The sequence below is a fragment of the Amphiura filiformis genome, chromosome 19 (genome assembly GCF_039555335.1).
Source record: "Amphiura filiformis chromosome 19, Afil_fr2py, whole genome shotgun sequence".
NCBI classification, from domain to species: Eukaryota; Metazoa; Echinodermata; class Ophiuroidea; order Amphilepidida; family Amphiuridae; genus Amphiura; species Amphiura filiformis.
The window spans coordinates 38,370,411-38,395,574 of NC_092646.1; the positions used below are offsets into that span (position 1 = coordinate 38,370,411).

Sequence of the window (25,164 nt, forward strand, 5' to 3'; positions counted from 1 at the left end):
CTTCAAAGAACTAAGACAGGAATGGGACTAGGATGCCAGTTTGAAGTTATTTCATTACAGGTTTGTGGGGATCAAAAGGCACAATAAGTTTGTAATTCAGCATGCCTTCTTTAATTGTGACAGGAGATTCAAAAAGCTTCAATTTCCGTTCACATGTCACATCCTCAAAATTAGTAGTTTTTAGGCCAAAATACTTAAACAACATGATATTTGACTATCTAAAATAGGTTTATTATTTCATACATGTCTCATATGATTATTTCATGGCTTTGTTGTTGTCTTTTAGGGGACAGTTTTGTATACAATTTACAGAAGCGGATGTGACATTTTCAATTGTGAACGGAATATTTCAGTATTATAAACATTTTGCTTGGCAAAAATATAAAGGGTCAGGAAAAACATTTTAGCATTGCTCAATTCAATAGAATCTATCAAAATATATGTGTTAGAAGTGCTTTAAAGCTTATATTTTGACAAGCAAACTGTTTATAATAATGAAATATTCTGTTCACAATTAAAAATGTCACATCCACCTCTATAAATTGTAAACAATGTTTTAAAATGAACACTAACACAGGTTAATATGTTTCAATATATCCCATTTAATTTACTGAGTGTGTGAAAACTCTTTGAATCATTATTTTCTGAAACATACTCTGCTTTACAATGTGTGGTTTCCGTTCACATTGACATCTGTCACATCCAAAATTGCACAAACATAAGAATCTTGAATTTGACCTGTGCTTTCAAACTGGCTGATATTATTTGTGAACATTACCCATATTATGACCATCAAAGCTGTGAAATATCAGAGTCATTCATTGATTATTAAAATTGTTGAGTAAACCTTTTCATGTCAATTTCCCTAAATTACAAAAAAAATTACATGTAAGTGGCCATAAATTTGTCATTACACAACAAAATTTGTCCAAATTTGGTCAGAAGAGAGCCTATGACATACTTGTTTATTTTAAATATCTATTATATATGTATTGGACAGTAAAAGTATAAATATTCACTACTCAATATTTATCAAATTTGTTAAAAATTACATAACATGAGATAATAAATTATAATTTTCTTCATGAAGTAGAGAGATTTAAGCTGGGAAATGATATTTTTATGAAAATCTGGTCTTATGTGGAAAAGAAAACCCCAGTTAAATAAATAAATGAAATTTAATCCATTTTGAAAATTTAAAGTTTTTTTCACCAAAAGTGGCGCCTAACCGTGAAATGGGCCACAACTAAAACAATTACTGACTACTTAAGGTGGCGCTCCACCCTCTGATAAATTTTGTGACAAATTTTGCATTTTTCTCAAAAAGTAACTACACACTGGTAACAAAAGTTATATATTATAGGGGCAAGGAATCCAGTGATTCAAGACAAGGGATTCATTATATATGTTAAGAAGTGAGGTACATTCTAGCAGTACCTCTTTTCTTATCATAAATAACGTACCCCTTGGATTGAGTCACTGAAATTCCAGTGTAGTAACTGGATTCCTTACCCCTATAATATACATGACTTTTGTTACCAGTGTGATATTATTTTTTGAGAAAAATGCAAAAATAGTCACAAATTTATCAAGGTGTGTAGTACCACCTTAAAGGGTTATATGTTCCATTTTTTCATTTTTAATGAAATCCTAGTTGAATTTCAGTATTTTTAGCAATATGCTAATGTACAATTCTCTTCTTGATATTCATTTCCTCAATAATAGAATAACCATCTCGCTAATTACTCATAAAAAGGTCATTGACCTTTACAATGTAATTAACATACATACAATTATTTTAAATAGTTCATTTGAAGCATTATTGTTTTGAGAACATATCCTCCAAATCTGATGACATTCTTGCATAAAATAAAAATTTTACAGTCATTTTTGTAATTGAGGTCCGATTTGAGAAAACGATTTGAAAATTGAGATTTACATAGACGCCTGTGTATTAATTAATTAGTAATTAAGCATTATCTCAAAAATTAAACAGGTGTTAAGGTTAAAAATGGTGTTAATTATTAGAGATTGTCAATATATGGTCATTTTCACGGTAAAGGGTGTAACTTTGGATTTTTAACATTTTGATCCGTAGTTTTCTAATAAAGCCACAGAATTCCATGATTTTTGGCCACATAAGTCATCTAGTTAGCAGCTACCTTGGGTAGCATAATCATCTTCGGGAGTTACTGCGTTCAGTTTTAGCAGGCTTAAATGTACCTAATATTGCCATTTTGAAAAACTGTAAAAAACAGTAACATTTTTGTAAAACCCTGTGTTTTCTTCAGTTAGTTCATGGATAATTTTTCTTATCCTGAAAGTACGGTCATATGTTCAGTAAACACTGCAACATTAGATTTAATTGTGAACAGCCCTGTATTTTTGAGAACCGGACTTCGATATTTGTCGTTTCGGAGGCTTCATTTTCCGTTAACAATTGTTAACAAACTTTGTGGGTATAGCTTTGGTTCATAATTCTTGGTTATTTCTTCACTTCTTCTTGATTCATAACAGTTGATATCTTAACTTGAAATGGGTAACAAAAATTAGTTGATTTGCAAGCTTTTAAAATTTTTATAAAATCTTGACTTCAAAGAGCCGATTTTCCGTTAACCTTTTTTGACGCCTCCGAAACAAACTGTTCAGCAAGCTTGGGCAAATATAAATAAAAGAGCTCATCCAATCTATTTATCAAAATGTAGCAAAGTAGATCCTCAAGTCACTTGTTTTTAAATCATGGAGATATATATCACCGTTTGAAAATGGGACCCAATACAAACTTTCCGTTAACAATTGAAGCCTCCGAAACAAATGAAGCCTCCGAAACAACAGTAAACTTAATTATCATCTATGCATATCTAAATTGGTATGTTCCATATTGATATCTGCATTGTAATTGTTGCATGATATGTGCAGAATGTCATAAATTAAAAAAAAATTGATATTATGGTTAATGCTTGAAAAATATACTGATATCCAAGAAAGCCCGTTTCGGAGGCTTCACATGCAAATAACACCATACTTAACAAATGGGTGAAAAAATTATCATGTTATAAATCTGCAATATCTGCCGCATAGAATCATTGATTCAATAAACACAAGAAAATAACAGCTTAGATGATCCCAACAGTGTTGTTTTCAAAAAAACTACTTCTGCCATGTTTAACCATTGTAAACATGAAGCCTCCGAAACAAAAAAATGACTTGCTGTGATAATTTAATTTTTGTCACAACTGAAATTCAATACTTAGAAGCAAAGCATGAAAATTGGTAATTGTGATATTTTTTACCTATTTTTCATGTCAACTTGTAGTAGTTAGCCAAATATTTTACTTTTATGATCACCTGTGTTGTTAACTGAAGCCTCCGAAACACAAATCGCTTGAATTGCCAATTCTAAAAAATAACTCCAATTTCTGTGAAACTTGGCTGGGAGGTTCCTTTCATCAAGTAGTATTTGTACATGAAGTTAGACATTTAAATTATTTTAGGAACCCAATTAAAACTTAAAAAATATGTTTAAGGTTGGGAAATTTCCATTGCAAATGACCCTTGATGTTAAAAATTTTCAAAATTGCAATTACAAACATAGCAAAACATGGTATAAAATTTAACTTATATCTGTTGACTTACTTTGGAATGGGATTTCACATGTATTCCAGCTTTCATGTCATAATTTTCTGAGCTTATGTAAAATACATTTTTCTTAGATTTTAACCAAAATGTTATGGAAATGTCAAATTTTTATCAGAAATCAAAAGGTTTAAGCCTTGAAACACTATTTTACTGGAATTTAAGTTGCTTCTATGCATGATTACAGTAAACAGAAACATATTTAAGTGGTTTGAAATTTTGACCCTAAAAATCAAAAGTTACACCCTTTACCGTGAAAATGACCATATACAACATATCAAAGAATACATTTTTTGTCATTTTTTACCATGTAATGGAAATTGTACCCAACTTATGACATGCGACCATATGTGATAATGTGACCATCCACCACGAAGTGGTAGTAAAGTCAGCTCTAGATCATTTTCTGTTTATTGCAGATTTTGAAAGAATTTACTTTCAGCTTCAAAATGACAGCTCAACCAGCTTCATTGGACATCTGAAAGTGAAGTTAGGCCCTATAGTTCATCAAAGGTCAAATTCCTTGTATATATTCAACATAGAAATCCAATTACTGTTTTTGATTATTTCATTATCGAATCCCAATGGTTTTAGCTTGTAGTAACATACATGTAGGCCTACTTGTTTGTGATATTTTAAGCGTTTAAAAATTTCAAAATAATCCCATTCGATTACACGGCCGACAAAGGAAATTTACTGAATTTAGAGAAAGCATTGCGCTCACCACCTGGGACATTGTATGTCTCGTAAAAACTCTGTGCCCGTACTGTCCTGCTAGTTTTATTAATTTCCCTCATTTATCGAAGCCCTCTGCCCTGTACTCCTTCCCATTCGTCCTTTAGAACTTGACTAGTATTTCAAACACGAGCCCATCCCGTCTGAAAGTGGGTTTTCTTATTTCTATTATACATTGTAGATTGGTTGCGCATTCATGATGATGAGATGCTAATTTCTATTGTGTTAATTTCTGTTGTGACGAACACGCATCTATTCAATTCTTTCTCACTTCAATGGATATGGTCATTATGGTGAATAAAATTGATGGCCATCGAGGTCGACTCGCGTCATCCCGACTTTTAGACCACCCTCGCTATATAAATTATAAGGACTTAATTTTTACTTTTGCATCAAGGTTTAGTTTTGCATCATGATTAAAAAGTTTCCAAACACTTTCCACAGTGAAGATTTGATGTATTGGAAGGATTTGAAGGAGGGCAGGGCTTCGATAAATGAGGGAAATTATGGGTTCAAAAACAAGGTCAAAATAACTTTTTGAAAACAAGTGAAAATGGCAACTTTTCTAGGGAGTTTTTGTCTCGAAAAATAATTTTAAAATAATCGTAATTTTAAGCAAGAAATGTACAGTCTTTATAAAAATTTGCATCACTTCTGTGACATGAAAAGATCATCAGATGAGTGAAAGTTGCAGAAAATTTGATAAGTACCATATGGTCGTGTGTCTTATGGTGGGACCCCAAAATACCTGGTGACATTACATTTTTCTCTCCTCTTTCTGATTTAACTTGTTGTCACAGGCCTATTCTTGGTCCAATTGCATCAAGTTTGGGCTCATTATACAGCCTGATTATTCTAATTTTCAAATATGTTTATCAATTTGGAATGCTAATTTGTTTAATTAGTGAAAAATACCAAAATGTTAACGAAGATAAACCTGGTGGATAAGTGGTGGAGGATAAGCGGTGGAGGAGTATGTGCAATCTCTATGGGAGACATGGCATCTTTTTGAATTTTGAATTATATCATTGCCAAATAGTGTGCTATACTTGCAAATCATATCTCAAATGAAAGCTTGATCATTCATTATTCTTATTCAGCTATTAATTTGATCTAATTGTGTTTACAAGTATTCACTGAGAGCCGCAAGTCACAAGAACCTCATTTTTTTCCTATTCACTTACACACAAATGTCAAGATTTTCAGTCACAACATGCGTTTTGGCTTTCAATTGTTGTATCTTGAGAATTATACACCCTAAGATAGGAAATGTATACATTTTTGGAAAGCTCTTTACCCCAGGAATCCAAATATGCAGTTAAAATAAATGTAGGATACACTCTAAAGAAAATATTTCCCAAAATGTAATTAACATTTTGTGCGTGAAGTTACGTATATTTTCACACCCTGTATCACCACTTTGGTCATTCATAACATAGCAAAAGTATAAATTTTATTCAAGCTCATAGTGTTGCCTGCCACAAAATTAGATTACCGGTACATTTGATGTATTCCATATCAGTAGTAAATGCAATAAATTATGAATTTACTAGTAAAATTAATTTTTTTCATGATATCACCCTATATATTTTCTTATGCACCCTGTATACAAGCCTCGAAATAAGCAGGCACCCAGGAGCCATTTACCCAATGGTCATAACATTTTATTCAAGCTCAAGATCCCCAAAAGTGACATTCAAATAGTCATGGGTGATCTTAACGCAAAAGTTGGAACAAACTGGACACAATATGAAAATTTTGGCTCCTGGTCCACACCAACATCATGAGAACCAGGCTCTACATTTTATTTTAAATAGAGCCTGCATGGTAGTTAAACCGAGTTTTGTATTTAACGTTAACAATTTTAAATTTTAATGAGCTCTTTAAAAATGGCTCCTGGTTCACTAGATAATCTCAGGACCAGTAGCCACTTTTTCCAAATGTGTGGCTCCTGGTCCAGATCTGCTTATTTCAAGGCTTGCCTGTATACCAACTTCATTTTTGCATAGTTGGATTCCTTGGAACATAAGCTTTCCAAAAATGTAGTTTTGTTGGTGTCAAATGTATAGTTTTAGACATGTAACAATTTTAGTGAAAAGGAGGACAAATTATCAAAATCAGTGCTTGTAACGCAAATGTGCCCCACCATTAGGGTGGCCACAATGCTAGCTATTGTGTGTACCCCTGCCTACATACACAAATGTATGGGGAAATTGTAACAGATTCTGCAGCAGTTGGAAAACTTTTGGGCATTTTGAATTCCATATAATTTGTCTCCTACTGTCTGTTCAATTAGCTTAGATTCTTGTATTTTTAAGATATTTGAAAAAATACAAAATTGTGGTCAAAGTCATCAAAGAAAAGTGTTAGCACATCCCTAGACCCAACGTGATTTATACTTTTCAAATTCCAAAGTTCAATTTGAAACCCCATTTCTTTTCAATTTTGGTCTTTTCCCACGATATTTTTATAAAAAGCTGTAGGACGTCGGGTACCATAAACTTTTTTGAATCAATCCATTTAGTGCAATGGGGGACGAACCGGCGAATGTCCAGTTATAATAATTAGATGCGCTGAGATAGTATTTATTCGTCCATCCATTCAAGAAGTATTGTCCGGCAAAATAGTAATATTTGCCAGTAATTCGTGTTAAAACCACACGTACTGTTGAAACATTAGGGGGCTATCAATTTCTTTAGCAGGGGGGTCCCAAATATACGGGGGTCATAAACTATTGGGGTAAAATATGGGGGGGGGGGTCATAAAATGTTTGATGACCAAAATGCAGGGAGTCACAAGATGACCACATCAGATAGTGGGTTTATTTTGTTCAAAAAGTATCGGTGGTGGAGGGGTCATAAAATTGTTTTTGCCGAAATAGGGGGAATCGCAATTTTATTGACGCCGACTTTTGACAAATTATTTATTTATTTATTTATTTATTTATTTATTTATTGTGTGGATAGGTCTGAGAAGGTGTGGGCCTATAGGCCTATTATAAAACTATTGACGGACGTGTTGATACTACGCTTTATTCGGTACAGTACGCGTATTGTTATAGAGGGCAATACTATGGGCTGTATGCATTGTAATGTACACGAAGTAGCCTGGGTTCGGATCAGTAGTACAGTACCCTCCGGTCGTGCACTGTCTATCAGCTATACACACGATCCAATAACCAGAACGGTATAACAATTGAAAAGACAGTCTAATTGTCAGAGGGACAGGTCGATTCCACAATCATTCATACCTATCACTTGATTTTTAACTTTTATTGTATTATCATGCAAATTCCCCGCGGTGGACAGAATTTTCTTTTTAATTCGATAGGGTCTTTGCCCTCCCTAAGTTCAGAATGGCCCGTCCCACTCGATTTGTGAAAAGGTCGCGAACCCTTTGGGTGGACCCAGGTAACTGCCTAAAATGAGGCAAAATTGAAAAGAAATGGGGTTTCAAATTGAACTTGAATTTGAAAAGTATAAATCACGTTGGGTCTAAGGGTGTGCTAACACTTTTCTTTGATGACTTTGACCACAATTATTTATTTTTTCAAATATCTTAAAAATACAAGAATCTAAGCTAATTGAACAGACAGTAGTAACTTCTGTGCAAACCCGACTACCTAATTACATAGAAAATTTTCTGCTCGTAATGAAGGTGAATATAGCATTTTTGTACGGTCACGCATAAAAAAGTTACGCACAAAATAAATTTTTGTCATCAAATAAAACTATTTTCCCAAAGATGTACAATTATGCTATATTCAGTTTTACAATCTAGACCCTCATAGCAAAATCCTGTGCAAAAATCAGACAATTTGGTTGTGTAGTTTAGGAAATACAGGCCTTTGAAGGTCATAATTGGCACATAATAGCGCCTCAATGGTGAAAATCACACATATTTACCTTAAAAGTCCTGGCAAAAGAGTTATTTTTGTGATTTCAGCCATTTTAAAAATGTTGTAAAGAAGCAAATATAGCAATTATGACCCTGGATTTTTAATATTTGCATAAATGAACATTAAATAAACAAAAATAATACATCTCATGCCTTCTTTGGCGTTATTCCCACAATTATCGCTTCATGAATATGCAAATTTATGACAAAATCAGGATTTTCCTAAAAATGGGATAAAAATGGCCAATTTTGAGAATCTTTAAAAGACTGTATCTTCGCAACGGATTGTCCGATTGAGTTGATTCAAAAGGTTTTTTAAATCATTTTGCATAAGGAACAATCCTGACAGAAAAACTGATTCCAGGGGTGGGTTTGAAATTTTCATGTGACCACCCTACCACCATATGACACATGACCCCATGGGAATTTTCTTGCTGAAATACAGCAAGATAATGTTGTACAGGTACATGTAAGTTCGTAAGGCCCTCCGCATTTGATTATTATTCCTGTTTACCGCCCGCGTCCAAAATTGAAAATCTCAAAATAATTAATTATTTTATTTTTATTTCTAATTTTCTCCTTTAAAATAACTTTCAACTACTTATACTTGTCATTTTCTGACTTTAATAATATCAACAATAATAATGAATGAACAAAGAGTACAACTCCACCTTCACTTATTTATAAAACCAAATATTGTTGTGAAATAATTAAATGCCCGCTCTAGTCAAAACGAGTCAATAGTTGCTTGTAATAGTTCAAACTAAATAAAGAAAATAAAAGATAATTAATAATTAATAATTAAAAGTCACCTCGTCCCTTTTTCAAAATCTTTAACAGGAAACTAATAATCAAGTGCGAAGGGCCTAAAATGTAAACCTGTATTTTAGCTAGAGTATCTCGAGCTTAAGTATTTGGCAACTGTTTAACCTTGATGCAAAAGTAAACCTTGTCCTTGATGCAAAAATAATAATTTGGTCCGATGAATGACTAAATGCATGCCCAGGTGGTGAATGATGTGCATTCTCTCTAAATTCAGTAAATTTCCATCGTCAAACGTGTAATTGAATGGGATTATTTTGGAATTTTAAAACGCTTGAAATATCACAAACAAATAGGCCTATGTTATTAAAATATAAATACAAGCTAAAACCGTTGGGGTTCGATAATGAACCCCACAAAACTAACCAGTATGGAAAATGCCATATGCCCGGTCCCCCAACTCAACACACAATTTGACAACCATGAGAGTTACCAAAAATCGCGGAAAAGGGGTATTTTTTTGACCAGTACCGCGGACCGCGAAATCGGCAAAATAGGGGGTATTTAATTGGCACTGTCCATGAAATTCTGATAAAAGGGTTTGGGGAAAATCTGGTATTCATCCATCGTCATCCCCTCAGCACCGGACTCAGCACTCCCAGGAAGTAATGTCATTGTTGTGCCATTGCGATATAAGGATGTCAGCCCCGTCACGAGGAATGATTTGAAGTAGCCTAAATCTTTCAACGCCCCCGATTACATCAATGGGGCCTTACCGGTGATCTTAAATACAATATATTGTTCAATTGACTTCGGTGGGAACTACTCAGTTTGGCCACTGATTTTACTTGATAATAAAGCCCTATGTAAATCTGTGCCATTTTGTGCCACTGAAAACACCATTTTTGGAGAAAATGATGAATAAAACCAAAATTAATCTGTTTCAGATGCTCTAGTTTGCATTGACAACAGATTCAATGCTTTAGGAAGCAGAATGCAACATTGACTTCACTTTTGAATATTTTTTTCTGTGAGATATGCCTTGGTGAAAATCACCGTTTTGGTCAAAAAGGGGCATTTTTGGGAAACAATTCTTTTTGACCCAAAATTCATCTTCTGACAAAAGGGAAACATGGTTTGACAAAAACTTTCATCCTTTTCACATAACAATTCCAGTTTACTTATTTGCTGGGAGAAAGCACTTTTTTGTTATCGCTTGGGAAAAATCATTGTTTTTGCCTAAAATGGGCCCAAAATATTGGCCGAAAAATGGCAAAATTTGACCAAAATTTTTTTACCACCTTAAAATTTGATTAAATTACAGTGAAAACAAAAAATTGACAGGGGGGCACAAAAATTATCAAGTCCCCCCACGCACTCCTATGGTAAGTCTTAGAAAAAGGCCCAATGTTCCGACAGTAATTTCGTCATAACTTCACTTACATGCTTAGCAATACAGTAGAAGATTGGTTTTGGTGTCAAATTGTTTCTGAGAAGTTCTCTCTTCCAATAAACAACAATTCATGTTAAAGGAGTATTTCGTGATCTTAGCATACTCTTTTTATGACATTTTTCAGTACATATCCACGAAAAAAAGCCTATTCCCAAAATTTCAGTTGATTCTGATTTTGTGTTTGCGAGTTATGCATGATTATGTGTATTACACTTCTCCATAGACAATGCGTTGTAATTTCGTTCTGGTGCACCAGAACGAAATTCAAATTTCACGATATCTTTGCAAAACGAATTAATCTGCAAGAAATATTTTGTACATAAACATTATGGATAATGTAGCCAGAGGTTTCCAGTGATATAAAAATCTCAACTTTTTTTGAGAAAAGTGTTGTTCGAGCATATGTACTCTAATGCAAATCTTTGATTTGCGTTAGAGATAACAAGTATGCCAGGCTTTTGCATAGTCCGATGCATAAAATTGTACCGAGGCGTAAACATGCTTCATAGTTCACAAACACACTTCATAAGCGTGTCATTATAAGCTTTATTCTATTGCATGTATTGAGCAGTACCTTTTTACATTTTCGATACTTACGATCCTGAAAATTGGAAGCAATTATAAGCTGATTTTTGCTGGCTGCACAGCTGACGAAAAGATGGCAGAAATTTAGCCTCACCATGTGGGAGCAATTGGCGCGAGGCAAATGTTCATGAATAATGACTGGAAGGTCATAGGCTAACAGCTTCTATAGATGAGAGTATATTATTATCACGTGAGCTTACTTGACATAACCTGACCTTAGACTGCTGCCCTCAGTCGTCAACCTGACAACGTCATTGATGACCATTCCATTTGAAAATGGGTGAATATGGCTATGATGAGGATGTGACGTCGTATTAACAATTGTTGAAGTCCCCTTTCACGTTGGTTTCTGCTTTAAGTTGTGCTTTTAATTGTTTGTCAAATATGGAATCGATGCATCCAGGCACTCTATGACAGTGTGTTTCATCTGAAGTAGCGATAAGCCGATGGGGCGTCAACTTCTAATAAAATGGATATGGCTGACGCCGCCCTATTTCTCTTAATGACTAATCCATTGCCACTCTCAAGCAAGATGACCTCTTCCCATTCTAATGACCTTTTACTTACGTGAAATAAGGCGATCACCTGAGAATATTGGAGCAATTTTTCCAGAAATAGTGATGAAATATCTACCTAATGCACCTGAAATGGCACATAGAACTGAGAATTACTTCAACAACACGCATAGTAACAAATTGGTAGGTAAAGATATGTACAAGGAGGTATTTAGGGATATTTCAGAATTGCCTATTGTTATTACAATGATATTACGTAACGGTAAGCTTACGTAATTTGTTTACCGACCGATATTCAGGGCGAAGGGACACTAGCCACGAATGCGAGGGCATCCGTGAGCAAATTCGTGGCTAGTGTTTCTCGAGCAAGAAAAGTGGGGAGATGAGGCTGTGGATCACGAAATGCCCCTTTAAATAGAATTAATTTGAAATTTTTATGCCTGTCCCTACTCATGCTCTCGCAATTGGGTGTGCTTTTAAAAAGTCTTAGACTTGGTTACTTTACAGTCCGGTCGGTCGGTTGCCCTATTTTATATCAATATTGAGTGTCATTGACATTGACGTCATTGAAAAGGGGTGTTTGAAATTCTCTAGTCTAGTCATTGAAAACCACAAAAAAGCCCTTTTGGCCAAATTTTGTCCTCGATTTTGCATGAAAAAGGGGGTAAATTTAATGAAAAATTATTTCAAAAGGGGGTCTTTGAAAGATTTGGTAACTCTCATGGTTGTCAAATTGTGTGTTGAGTTGGGGGCCGGTCATACATGCATACGGCGCGGCCATGACGGCTCTTTCATACCACTTGCCGCCTGTGCATATGCCAGCCTGCAAGTTTAACGAGTACGCTGTACGACGTGATCATGTCTTGTTCTGCGTGAACAGGGCCGTAGCAAGCGGGGCGGCCGGGGATGCCATGGCCGCCCACTTTTTAAGAATTTTTTTATGTTTTTCTTTGTATCTTTATTTCAATATGGGCATAGATTTGTAATTTGGCCGCCCCATATTTGTGATGGCCGCCCCACATTTTTCGACCTTGCTACGGCCCTGTGCGTGAATACCGAATATTCTTGCACGTTTTCTTTACAAATTAACTAATTAAAGTTATGAGTAAGAGCTTCGCACTCTCTTGGTACAGTATTTTGTAAAAATATGAGCAACATAAACACGTTTACATCCTGACAACTTCCTTTTTTTTTTTCTTGTACCACAAAGCTTTTCACATTGACTTTATCATGTTTAGCATTTAAAAAAAATCGTGTTCCTTTTTAAGATAGAAATAAAACAAAATTCTCTAAACTTACCTCATTATTGAAAGCTCTGACGGCATCCATGTTTCCTCCAGAACTCGGATGCTCCGAGAGTTATCCTTAAAATTGAACAAATAGGTCCAAAATTTACAAATTTTCACATACACTTCGGTCACATCGTCGTCTTTTCCTCCGATCACGCTGCAAAAATCATGGCGTGTTCACGGCACACCTATCCCATAATAGTCTAAAAAAATTTACAACATCAATTTTGATTGGTGCATAGGACAAGATATGTCCACATCACACCAATCAACGTGTACGTTACATTTGGGGAATTTTTCAGCCGGAAACTTGATCATGTGACCAAAATAACAAGCAGGCAAAGGGGCACATGTCCCTGATCAACCAGCTGCACCTGGCTGCACACACAGTGACACAGACTGCTGTAGTCTATAGTGTAAACATGGTTAAATGGTGCACCAGATGATCATCACAGGACATGAGGACGTCTTGTCTGTGGTCTGCTGGATTGTGCCTGCTTGGATCTTCTAGTCATGCTAGTCTGATGTAGCATGTAGCTAGTTGGTTGCAACTTCAAAAAGCAAGCAGGTAATTGATATTTCTCACAACATTTACAACAATGATGAATGATACAGTGCAAATGGCAATGTGACATTGTGTTTGTGAGTATACATGTAGCATCATGCAGGAAAGTTTCCTGCATCATCAAATTAAGCTTTACATTTTAAAAAACATGTTCAGTGATGATAAAATAATTAACACTGATTGGGAATTTTTTATTAATGACTATGTTTTCTGTATAACTTAAAGTTAACATTCAATTCGATCCGGGAATTCGATAGATCCTGTTTCCGACACTCCGTCTCTGGGTATCCGCGCAGCCATCATGCAGACATGCTCGTTGACGTTGGTGCAATGGTGAATTTGTCTTTGCAAACACCCCATATTTATTTTGTTGTCTGTCCCTGAAGAAGAGCAGTAATCGCGAGTCGAAACATTGGTTGTTTTTTGTCTACTGTGCGGCGTGCGCCACAGTGATTTTCATCACTTCGTGTGTACTTTTGAGTTTTGTACTGTTTTCCTGACACTTTTGCGGGCTCTGTAATCGGCAATTTTTGGCTATCGAACAGCGAACTTTGCCTGCTTTTGTGCCTACATTGGTTGTTTGGTTTATTGTGATATCATCTGATATGCCAGACACCTCCTTTCAACATTTGCCAACTTAGGCCCTGTGTTTAACACAATTTATAGGCCTATATGCAGGGAAAACTTGTCCATCACGAAAGGCTTTATAGACCGCCATTTCACAAATTTTTGGCTTTTTCAAACTAAAATTTAACACACCAATAGTGCCAAAATGGTCCACCAAATCACTTCAATTCAATCTTCATTTTGCAAAAGTTTTCAACTTAAATAGTACTGAGGGGGAGGAACATTCAGACATCCCCATGCGTAATCGATATACACGTGGCCATTTTCACTTCTGTTTTCGCGCATTTGCCAATTCATCTTTATAAAACACAATTTATAGGCCTACAATGTACAACAATAGGGAAAACGTGTCCACGAAGGCTTCATGAAGAGTTATGGACCGCCATTAAGTTTTCGTCTTTTCAAACTAAAATTTTACACACTAAAAAAGTGCCAAAATGGTCCACCAAATCACTTTAGGTCTTCATTTTGCAAAAGTTTCTTACTTCTCAACATGCTCAGGGAGACACATCCCCCCTCAGACATCCCCTGCGTCGTGCAAGCGCGACGCGGTGGCGGCTCCGCGGCCATTTATTTTATTTCATTACCGTATTTCGTCAAATAGTCGCCCCCCCTCAAATAAACGCCCCCACCACTTTTTTCAACCAAGATGTTTCAAAAATGCCGATATTTCCATGCTATCTTGTGTAGTAAGCTTACCAAGTTGCGCACATGGTCGATAATAGCGTCAATAATTGGCGAAAATCTGGATCAGAAACCCGGAAGTGAGCCAGAAGTCAGTGTTTCTAGCCGGGGTCACTCCCATTGTGGCCTGTACACCATCCGCGATAATCAACTTTTGAACAGCGCCCTAAACAAGGATTTAACCCTTGGCCTAAACAATACCCTAAACAGGGATTTTATTCCTTGCATCAAATTTCATACCCTAAATTTCATTTTCGGCGTATTAGCAATTGCAATTTTGCTACCCTTTTTCCAATATTTCATGTTTTTGACACCCTAAACGCGTTACATGCGTGATCGTGGCTTACCCACGAAAAACTACCCTTTTTACGCATTTTCATTATCGCGGATGGTGTACAGGCCACAATGGGAGTGACCCCCCGGGGTTTCTAGATAGTTCGTCATTTTAGCGTGTGTTTTTAGTTTACCTAATGATTTTAACGGGAATTATCGTTATAAAATTGACCTTGAATAAACGCCCCCCCTTAGGAAAATGTAACGCCCCGGGGGTAAAATTTCTTAATGCCCCCCCAAAAGCTTGGACCCCCCTCTTGGCCCGTCAAAAAATCTTTGCCCCCCCCACACATACCAAACTTTTGGGAACCCAATTTGCATAAATGTGAGCGCAGCGAGCAGGGAAATTTGCATTAAAGCGTACTGTTTTCCTAAGCCTTTTTAGAGCGTTTTATTTAAAAGGCACCCCATGAATGTGTGCCAAAATCGCTGGCCCCCGCCCTCGACTGACAATATTTCCAACATGCTATTTCTATGACCCTTTTCCGACAGAAACTCGTAGGACACATGTTGCATGGCACCAGGCAGCAATTTTATGCATTGATATAATGTGATGTAAATAAATTGAAACAGGTGATTTGCGCATGGGATTCAGAAATGACAAATTTATAATGAAACTACTATGCGATTCATTTTAAATAAAGAGCACCCTTTTTCAATTTTGTGAACAAGTGGTATGAAAACGACCCATATTTTTGTGTTTCCCAAATCTGAAAATACCCCCTATTATGTGTGAGCCCCCCGGGTGAGCCCAGGGGTTGGGACTGGAGGTACCAATTGGGGGGGGGGGCAAAGCTGCACTGACTTTTACCGTAGGTAGTTGACATCATGCGCTACACAATTGAAAGGGAGTAGCATTGAACTTTACGACGGATAGCATAGCTATCCGTTACTCTTCACAGCTACGGGTGAACTAGCATGTACATAAAAGCCACAACTAGAAACAACAATCTATGTGGAAAGCAGGGTCTTAGCCAGAAATTGAGGGTTGCCCGTCATTTGAATAAAATTGCCTGTCCTAATTTGACCTTTAAAACATTTACCAGACATCTATAGCCCATTGGGGGTTCAAAGAGTTCAAATATGTGCTGATATGGCCTTGTTCTACAAATTGGGTCTACTAAAAAGGTCAATTTATAGCTTCTCAAAACATATAGCATCTGTCAAAGGCATTAATTTTGCCCGTCCCAGGAGCAAACTCCCCGTCTAAAATGACGGCCAGACGGGTGGCTAGCTAGAGTGTAAACAGACCAGTAGATCAGTTGTACATTGTAGTCCTATAAATCATTGCATATTGCATGGGGAAAATTAGCCTTTATTTACAAGCTCTGTGCCTTCAAGGTGAAATAAACCTACTCATGTCATGGTCTGGCCATGGTCTAGCCTGCTGTCTGATCTTTCCCTGCGAAATGAGGTTTTCCAATTTGGGCCTTTAAAGATTGTCCAATTTCAATGATTTTAGTTTTCTGACATAAAAAAAAATAAAACTGAACAAATTAAAAATCAATGTCGTTGCCAAAAATGAATACATGGGTTAACCTGGTTTAAGGTTTCATGACAATTTGTCTATAAAAAGCATATTTATTATAATATATCAGGTTTTTGTTCATTTTGTTGATTGAACAAAGAATCATTTTGCCAGAATGTTCTGTTTGTTTGCAGAATTATCATCTGTGTTTCATTATTTCCACCTCACTGCATTTCTTGTAATTACCAGTGATGCTAAAAACAGAAAGTAATTATGCACTCAGCTCCCTTGCACCTGTGCATCTTAAGGGCCATACAGACTCAGAGTATTTGACATAGATGTATGTCTTTGTTATTTTTTTAAATCTATTCCCATTCTATTTCCAATATTCAACTAATGTTTGAAAGGTAAAATCAATAATATGTTATGTAGAATGTTTGGAAGTTTTTAGAAGTTTTAAAACACTACTGGAAATACTGGGAATACATTTAGATTTAAAATAACAAAGACATGTTACATTGAATATTCTACATCCACTAAAAAGTCTGTAGCGGCCCTTACTTATGTTCCATTTTGATTGGTAGTTTTGTAAATTTTGTGAAAAACATGCCTAGATTAAAATACCTAAAAAAAATTTTGCGCTGCAGTCATTTCCACTTTGGTGTGATTACCATGAAGATTGAAGAATATTCTCTGAAATTCTCATTGTTTGTATTTCAATTCAGATGCTGCTTTATGATACGGTACCTGTACATATAAACTGCAGTATGATCCATGGATGTAATTCTGGATCCTAATACCTCATCTGGTTATCATTGTGACATTATTACAACAGGATAAAGTAGCACAATGGTGATTTTATTTCGATCGTTTCGTTCAGTCCGATGTGCGGTAACTTTTGCAATACTCTTCTTCCTGGGTGGCTGCACGATTGGCATTCTAAAGCTCAGCGGGTACGACGACTCTAAAGATGGAAACATCCTCGGCCACAAAGCAGCAAAAGATGATGGGAAAGGCCAGGGACTTCTCATGCAACTTCTGAAAGACCACATCAACAAAGAACCGATGCACGCCATGGACAACATGACAAATAATGGCATGCAGTTTTTGAAAAACATCAAGGGCAAGATCAATAAAACTGTAGCAGCGGCTAACAAGTTCAAGGCCAAGTACAAAGTGGGTAAGAAATCAGCAGCTCCAGTATCTACCAAGGCGAAGGGGGATTTGCCCAATTATAACGTGCATGTGTTTTACTATCCGTGGTATGGGAACCCAGAACATGATGGAAAGTACTTGCATTGGAATCATGAGCAGCTTCCTCATTGGAATACAGAGGTGAGATACAATAGACTCATGGAGATTATACCCAAAGAGTACCGACTCAAAATTGTCCTGTATAATGTTATGGTAAATCCACCATTTTGGTTTATCGCTCATGGAGGCCAAATATTGTACCTCCGGCGTTTGTGGCTGAAGCCCGAAATTTACTAAATAACATTACTGAGGTTTGCGCATTGAGCGTTTATGTAAGCACCTGAAGAAAACGTGATCGCGGTATTCGCAGCTGCAATTGTGTTTTTTGGGTGCAATTGCATTTCTTGGGTGCAATTACGTTTTTGGTATTTTTTTGCAAAAATTGGGAAATTTTTATACAGGCTGTATCAAAGTGATTGGTACCCATCAAGTTTTCATTGATAATTGATGAGTCTGACACATCAAAATTCAACTAAAGATCCAAGTAATTTGTACATGTAGATAAAATTGTATAACAAGTCATAAACTATTCTAGGCATATCAATTCAAGAGTATCCAAATTCCAATGTTGGATTTGGAAGAGGTAGGCTTTTTCATAAGTTTACATCAAAATGGATGGGTACCAATCATTTTGATACAGCCTGTATCAAAATTATCCAGAACCCTGCAGCAACATTATATGGAGGAGTCTGGCCCAATAGCTTCGAAAAAGATCAAGGTTGTCTCTGCGGCCTGTGAACACGGGTTTGTCCCCTTTCTTTACCTTTTGCCTTTACTTTTTACCTGATGATGGAGATCATATTATTGAATCAAGCATACATAATTTCTTCTTGAGATTATTTTTGATACTGATAGCGATTAAAACAAATTTATTGTTCCGCAATTGTCTATACCTTCTTTCAGGTAGCCAAGAAGTGGCCACAAGGCCAGTATGTACCACCTGATGACATTGGATCCAACTTCTACCCAGAGTTGGGATGCTACAGTTCCAGAGATCCTGTGGTTATTGATAATCACATGCAGCAATTAAGAGAAGCAGGTGTTGGTAAGTATATAACTTAAGGTTAAACCGTCTGCCCAAACTGTGTGGGTTGCGACCCTTTTGGGGGTCACGGGCCATTTGAAAAAGGGTCACAATCAAGATCCATAAAGAGGAAGCCTCGCCAGAGCAGTTCTTCTGGAGTGAACCAAACATGCCTGGTTATCAAATTAATCAGTGACATGGTTATCTCTGAATTTGACAGGTGCTAATGTTATTGCCTCAATCAGCACCTGTCAAATTCAGAGATAACCTTGTCACTGATTAATTTGATAACCAGGCAAGTTTGGTTCACCCCAGAAGAAATGCTCTGGTGGGGCTTCCTATTTAAGTGCAAACATCAACGAAAATTTAACAATCATGACTATAAATCGAACCCTGTCTGTGTGGTTTGGATGAGGCACTGGCGTAAGCAGCTAATCATGGAATTTTAAAATTGAAAGCGTGTGGGAACTAGCTCTAGTATACATGTAGAACCTCTGTCACTAGTCACTACCCATACATACACAAGCACTATCGAGGTCAGTCTGCACTAAAGCACCCTCGATGTCAGCGTGTAAGTGCCTCTTCTTGGGATTGGGTGTTGAGTATTATAGCAAAGATGCCACTTTTTCAGGTAATTTCCTGATTTCAGGAAATTTTAATGAAAATTTACAGATTTCAGGAAAGAATAGAGAAAGTGCATTTTCAGGATTTTTCCATGTTTTTCAGGAAATTTTGATAACAGCAAGTGGCATTTATGTAGGGTCCAGATAATATTGTATATAATTAATCCTATGTTAGTTTGTTTTTATCATTAAAGTAAATGCTAGAAAAAAACTGAGCCATAAAGATACTGTATTATGGACTTTGTTTCATGTAATCAACCATGCAGAACTATCAAAATTGTATTCAATTTATATTCATGGTAATATCAGCTGGAACTCTTGTCAGAGATGCTTCAATTAGTCATTTGGTCTGGTGTATTAATTGATACAAAGATGTATTATTAACTTGAAATTTCAATTTGATAATTTCAGTTTGTTGTCAAAGTCTTTTAGGCTTGAGAGGAATTAGGCCTTAAAAAAATTTGGTTGATTGGCTTAAGGGGGTACTACACCCCTGTGGTAAATTTGTGGCTATTTTTGCATTTTTCTCAAAAAATAATAACACACTGGTAATAAAAGTTATGTATATTATTGGGGCAAGGAACCAAACACACCGAAATTTCAGTGACTTAAGACAAGCGGTTCAGTATATATGGTCGGAAATGAGGTACATCCTAGCGGTACCTTATTTCTTATCATAAATAACGAACCGCTTGGCTTGGGTCACTGAAATTCCAGTGTAATAATTGGATTCCTTGCCCCTATAATATACATAAGTTTTGTTACCACTGTGTTATTATAATTAGTTTTTGAGAAAAATGCAAAAATAGACACAAATTTATCACAGGGGTGTAGTACTCCCTTAAGCCAATCAACCAAACCCCTTAACCCGACCGACCCGAAACATAGGCTCGACCCTAGACTTTTTCTGTTTTTGCAACAACAAAAAAAAGTAAAAATGTAAAAAAAACATTCTAATTTTAAAAAAAGGAAAAAAATGTTCCAAGGCCTTTGTCATACGCAATTTACAACTTTTAAAAGCATGTGTAAAACAGAAGGGGGATGCCTACCGACCTACCGTTTTTTTAAAAGTTGTAAACGCCAATCAAACAATTTTATTTTTTAGGCCTTAGTAGCAATTTTAATAATTTGTTATTGCTGTTGATGTTTGAGCTTAATATTTCTGCCCTCGAATTGCTGTGGGTGCTCTGTGGTATTGTAGTAGGCCTAAATGATGCCCTAAATTTCAGGTAGTTTTCTGACCACTGAAAAGCATTTAGCAATTGCTTATAGTGCCCAATGTTTGAGGGCAAACACCATGCTGCCCTCCTGCCGGTTTTAACAGAACCTTCACTCTTTTTCCCTATTTGTAGGTGTTGTAGTGTATTCATGGTATCCACCAGGAAAATCAGATGAACAGGGTTATCCTAGCGATGACATAGTACCTCAGTTACTGGACACAGCACACAAATATCAGCTAAAGGTAGGTATAACATGTATTCATGGTATCCACCAGGGAAAGCAGATAACTAGGGTTATCCTAGTGATGACTCAGTTACTGGACACAGCACACAAATATAAACTCAAGGTAGGTATAACTTGGTATTAGAACAGGGAAAATGCGCAAAAAGCTCCAAAATTTGTGCATTTTGGGTATAATCGCGCATTATAGATACGACTGCAAATTTTAAGATTTTCCCAAAATAACCATTTTTCAAGTTCTCATTTTCAAGTTCTCATTTCTCAACTCACATTGACTCAGTTGCAAGTTTTCACTAATATTAAAAAATCCATAATGATCTGCAACACAATCAATGTTGAAAAAGTATAGAAAATAGGCTGTCGCAAAAAATTGCAAGAAATTATAGAAGAAGAAGAGTCAAATTTAAAAAAAATATTTGTAAATATTGCAAATCCAAACTTTTTGGGGAGAAAATTCACACATTTTTTGGGGAAAAGTGCAAATTGCGCATTTTCGAAAACTAGCACATGCATTTTGCTCGCAAAAATTGTGCATTTTCCCTATGCTTAGACTATTAGGTGTTGTAGTGTATTCATAGTATCCACCACGGAAAGCTGTAACATTCTTAAACATGCAATTTCCTCTGGGGTTTTCCCCCATATCGAAATGGTTTAAAACAGCCAGTTAAAGCCATATTATAACATTTGCTGAGGAGAACACCCTCAAAAAAATTTTAAATTCTGGTTTTTACACGATTGTAATGTACTTCAGTCAATAAAGATACTCTGCGAAAATAAAGACTTTAGGTGCTGTAGATTTTGAATAAAACGATGGAACCGGCGTTTTATTATTGCGATGGAAATATTAGTCGAACACGTATGCACAGTACATGTACGTACACGGCGTGCAGGATACACATACACACACACCCAGAGGATTGTACCATATTACAACCCATGGGAGTAACATGCATGGGCGCTAGTAGTAAATTCCAATTTTCTATGCTTTACCTCACTTGTTCGGCTCAAAATTAAAGGGACATATCTGACAGTAAAAGCTAACATTTTATGGAAAATAAATACTAAATATCTATTTTTACAGAAATGTTATAATATGGGTTTAATAACTTAGTTTATGTTGCACTACAATGGTAATAGTGATTTATTAACTTAGCTGGCTGGTGGATGAGATGCCGCCATACATGGCTCTTATATTGTTAGAATATGACCGACAAAATTGCCAATTAAAAACTGCGACATTTAATTAGTCATGTCACTTAAAGTCCTACATTGAGAAACATTGTTTCCTAGGAAAATGGCAGACCGCAAAGAGTAACATTTAAGAGTAGGTTTATTTCACTAAAGTTTTTGATTATGTAGTCAAATCCAATGAAATTCTACTCACTTAGACAGTTTCGTCTTCCTGGTCGGAAGACTTCTTCAGTAATGCGATGATCCACTGGTTTTCCCGCGAGACTTCTCATCCCTAGGGTGCACAGTTCTTAGTAGTGGATCATATATGTGATTTAGAGAATATACACTTTCATCGCGATTTAGCGTCTCCTGCCCCCTCTTTCTGATCCATAATGCCTCGCATGTATCCATCTTGTGTGTTTATTTGAGTCCTTTTCGAGAATCTTTGCCCCCTCCCAGTCAATGACATGGTTCTCCTGTGCTACATGGTCGGTGATGGCCGACTTATGCTGTTCAGTGACGGATTCTTTTCTTTTTGCTCTGGTATATTTAACATCTTTGATTTTTTCAGTGTCTTTTCTGTGTTCATTCAGTCTTGTTTGGAATTTTCTCCCTGTCTCGCCGATATATGATTTATTACAAGTTTGGCACGGGATTTCGTATACACAGTCGCAGGATTGTGAGGAGTCGATCTTGTCCTTAGGATGCACAAGCAATCTCTTGAGGGTGTTGTGGGGCTTCATGGCCGTGCTGATACCATACTTTTTGAAAGATCTTTGCAACCTTTCAGAGACTCCTTGCACATAGGGAATGACAACCATTCCTTTGCACCGATCTGCACTGTCTTTACTATTCCTGCTCACCTTAGTCTGTTTATTTTGAATTTGTTGTTTTGCCTTATCGATGGACCATTTAGGGTAGCCACACTGCGCTAACGCTGATCTTATTTTGTTTTCTTCCTCTTGTTTGTCCTCCTCCTCAGTGACAATGTTTTCCATCCTGTCAAGTAAGGTTCTAACCACCCCTATTTTTTGATGGAGTGGGTGCTGCGACGAAAAGTTCAGATATTGATCTGTGTGAGTCTTTTTCCTGTAGATTAACAGTTTCACAGATCCATCGTCCTTCCTTCCCCGGAGGCTGCCAAGGAACGCTACCTGGTTGTTTTCTTCCCCTTCGTACGTAATCTCGAAGTTCTTAGTGGGGTCGACTGTGTTGAGATGTTCCGTGAGTTGTTGCGTAGTCCTTTTTGATGATTTCCAGGATGTCGTCAACATATCTCTTCCACATCTTAGGCTTGCACTCCATGGGTGCTGTGGCAATAGCTTCTTGTTCGAGCCATTCCATGAATATGTTGGCGATGATTGCACTACATGGGCTCCCCATGGCGGCTCGAACTTTTGTTTGTATATAGTCCCCTGAACGAAAAGTATGTTGTCGTTAACACAAACTCCAGTAACTCCATTATGTCATCAACGTTCAAATTAGTTCTGTTCTTCAATGTCTTGTCATCTGACAGGCGGTTCTTGATGATACTAAGTGTCTTGTCAATCGGGTGTTGGTAAATAAGGACACGACATCGTGTGAATTAAAGATGTCCCCTCTTCGATGAAAACCCTGCTAGATCCTCCGCTAATTGGCGGGAATTCACAACATGGTGCTCCGTTTTTCCAACCATTGGGGCAAGGATTTCACCGAGTGTCATTGAACCATGTCATTGACTGGGAGGGGGCAAAGATTCTCGAAAAGGACTCAAATAAACACACAAGATGGATACGCGAGGCATTATGGATCAGAAAGAGGGGGCAGGAGACGCTAAATCGCGATGAAGGTGTATATTCTCTAAATCACGTATATGATCCACTACTAAGAACTGTGCACCCTAGGGATGAGAAGTCTCGCGGGAAAACCAGTGGATCATCGCATTACTGAAGAAGTCTTCCGACCAGGAAGACGAAACTGTCTAAGTGAGTAGAATTTCATTGGATTTGACTACATAATCAAAAACTTTAGTTTACTTCACAATCCTGATGAATTTGTTTCAAGAGGTTTATTTCACCTTGGAGGCATGGATAGTCTTGCAAATATAAGCAACTTTTCCCTAGGCCATCCAGTATGACATGCATTAGTAGCAACAATTGGTAATATATCTACTGGTCAGTTTATACTCATCTTGTTTTACAAAGTGTGGCTTTTAGGGAATGGAATGCAATCATGCAAAAAAAAAAGATAGTGGTAACGTTAACAATATATGTTTATGTGTTTTCCTCTGAAATATTAATTGCAGGTGGCGTTTCACAGTGAGCCATACAAGGAACGAACAGAACAAACTTTTATACAGGATGTGAAATACTTGATCAACACTTACGGCTCCCATCCGGCATTCTATCGGAGACCCCACAAAGGTAGCGAACTTCCATTAATTTACATATACGACTCGTACCTAATAAAGGCGAAAAACTGGGCCAAAGTTATGAGAGGAAACAACAGCATCCGGCGCTCAAGATTCGACGCGATATTTATCGGACTCCTAGTGGAGCAAAAGGACAAGCAGGAAATTAGCCGTGCAGGATTTGATGGGTTTTATACTTATTTTGCATCAAATGCATTCACTTACGGATCAAAATGGCAAAACTGGAAAGTTTTGGCCAAAAATGCCTATGCGGATGGATTGATGTTCATACCTAGTGTAGGACCAGGTTATATCGATGTTAAAATCAGACCATGGAATGGTGCAAACACACGTACCAGAAATAAAGGTCGGTACTACAGCTTAGCTTTTGAATCAGCCATTCAAACTGAACCTCATATTATATCCATAACTTCTTTCAATGAATGGCACGAGGGGACACAGATCGAGAGAGCGGTGCCAAAGAGATCTGGTAATTTTACTTACGAGGATTATACGCCGTATGAATCGGATTATTACCTTAGGTTAACCAGGCAATATACAGATACTTTTCAGAGGACAGGAAAAATATGGAGTGCTGGATGATGAGGCTCTGTCAGGGCTCATGTGCAATATCTTTTATCACGCTTCCCTGTTAATCCGATTGAATATTATTATTATTATTATTAATGAG

General features: G+C 36.8%; 2 protein-coding genes across 2 annotated transcripts in view; one reads left to right on the plus strand and one right to left on the minus strand.

Annotated features, from left to right (window-relative positions):
- Positions 1 to 13,147, minus strand: part of LOC140140568 (uncharacterized) — a 37,090-nt gene extending 23,943 nt beyond the window's left edge. Inside the window, 1 exon segment of the mRNA XM_072162326.1 lies at positions 12,883 to 13,147. Within this exon segment, the coding sequence (XP_072018427.1) occupies positions 12,883 to 12,912 (30 nt within the window). The 5' untranslated portion in view covers positions 12,913 to 13,147.
- Positions 13,148 to 13,315: 168 nt separating this feature from the next.
- Positions 13,316 to 25,164, plus strand: LOC140141259 (glycoprotein endo-alpha-1,2-mannosidase-like). Its single transcript, XM_072163067.1, has 5 exons — positions 13,316 to 13,440; positions 17,275 to 17,884; positions 18,707 to 18,848; positions 20,803 to 20,912; positions 24,369 to 25,164. The coding sequence occupies exons 2-5, from the start codon at positions 17,399 to 17,401 to the stop codon at positions 25,074 to 25,076; spliced, it is 1,446 nt and encodes a 481-aa protein (XP_072019168.1). The 5' UTR covers positions 13,316 to 13,440; positions 17,275 to 17,398; the 3' UTR covers positions 25,077 to 25,164.

Excerpts from the sequence above, each read along its gene's own strand:
- LOC140141259 (XM_072163067.1), top strand. The coding sequence starts at position 17,399 with ATGGTGATTTTATTTCGATCGTTTCGTTCAGTCCGATGTGCGGTAACT. Across the intron at positions 18,849-20,802 it reads ATTAAGAGAAGCAGGTGTTG|GTGTTGTAGTGTATTCATGG; the intron begins GTAAGTATATAA and ends CCCTATTTGTAG. Across the intron at positions 20,913-24,368 it reads CACACAAATATCAGCTAAAG|GTGGCGTTTCACAGTGAGCC; the intron begins GTAGGTATAACA and ends TATTAATTGCAG.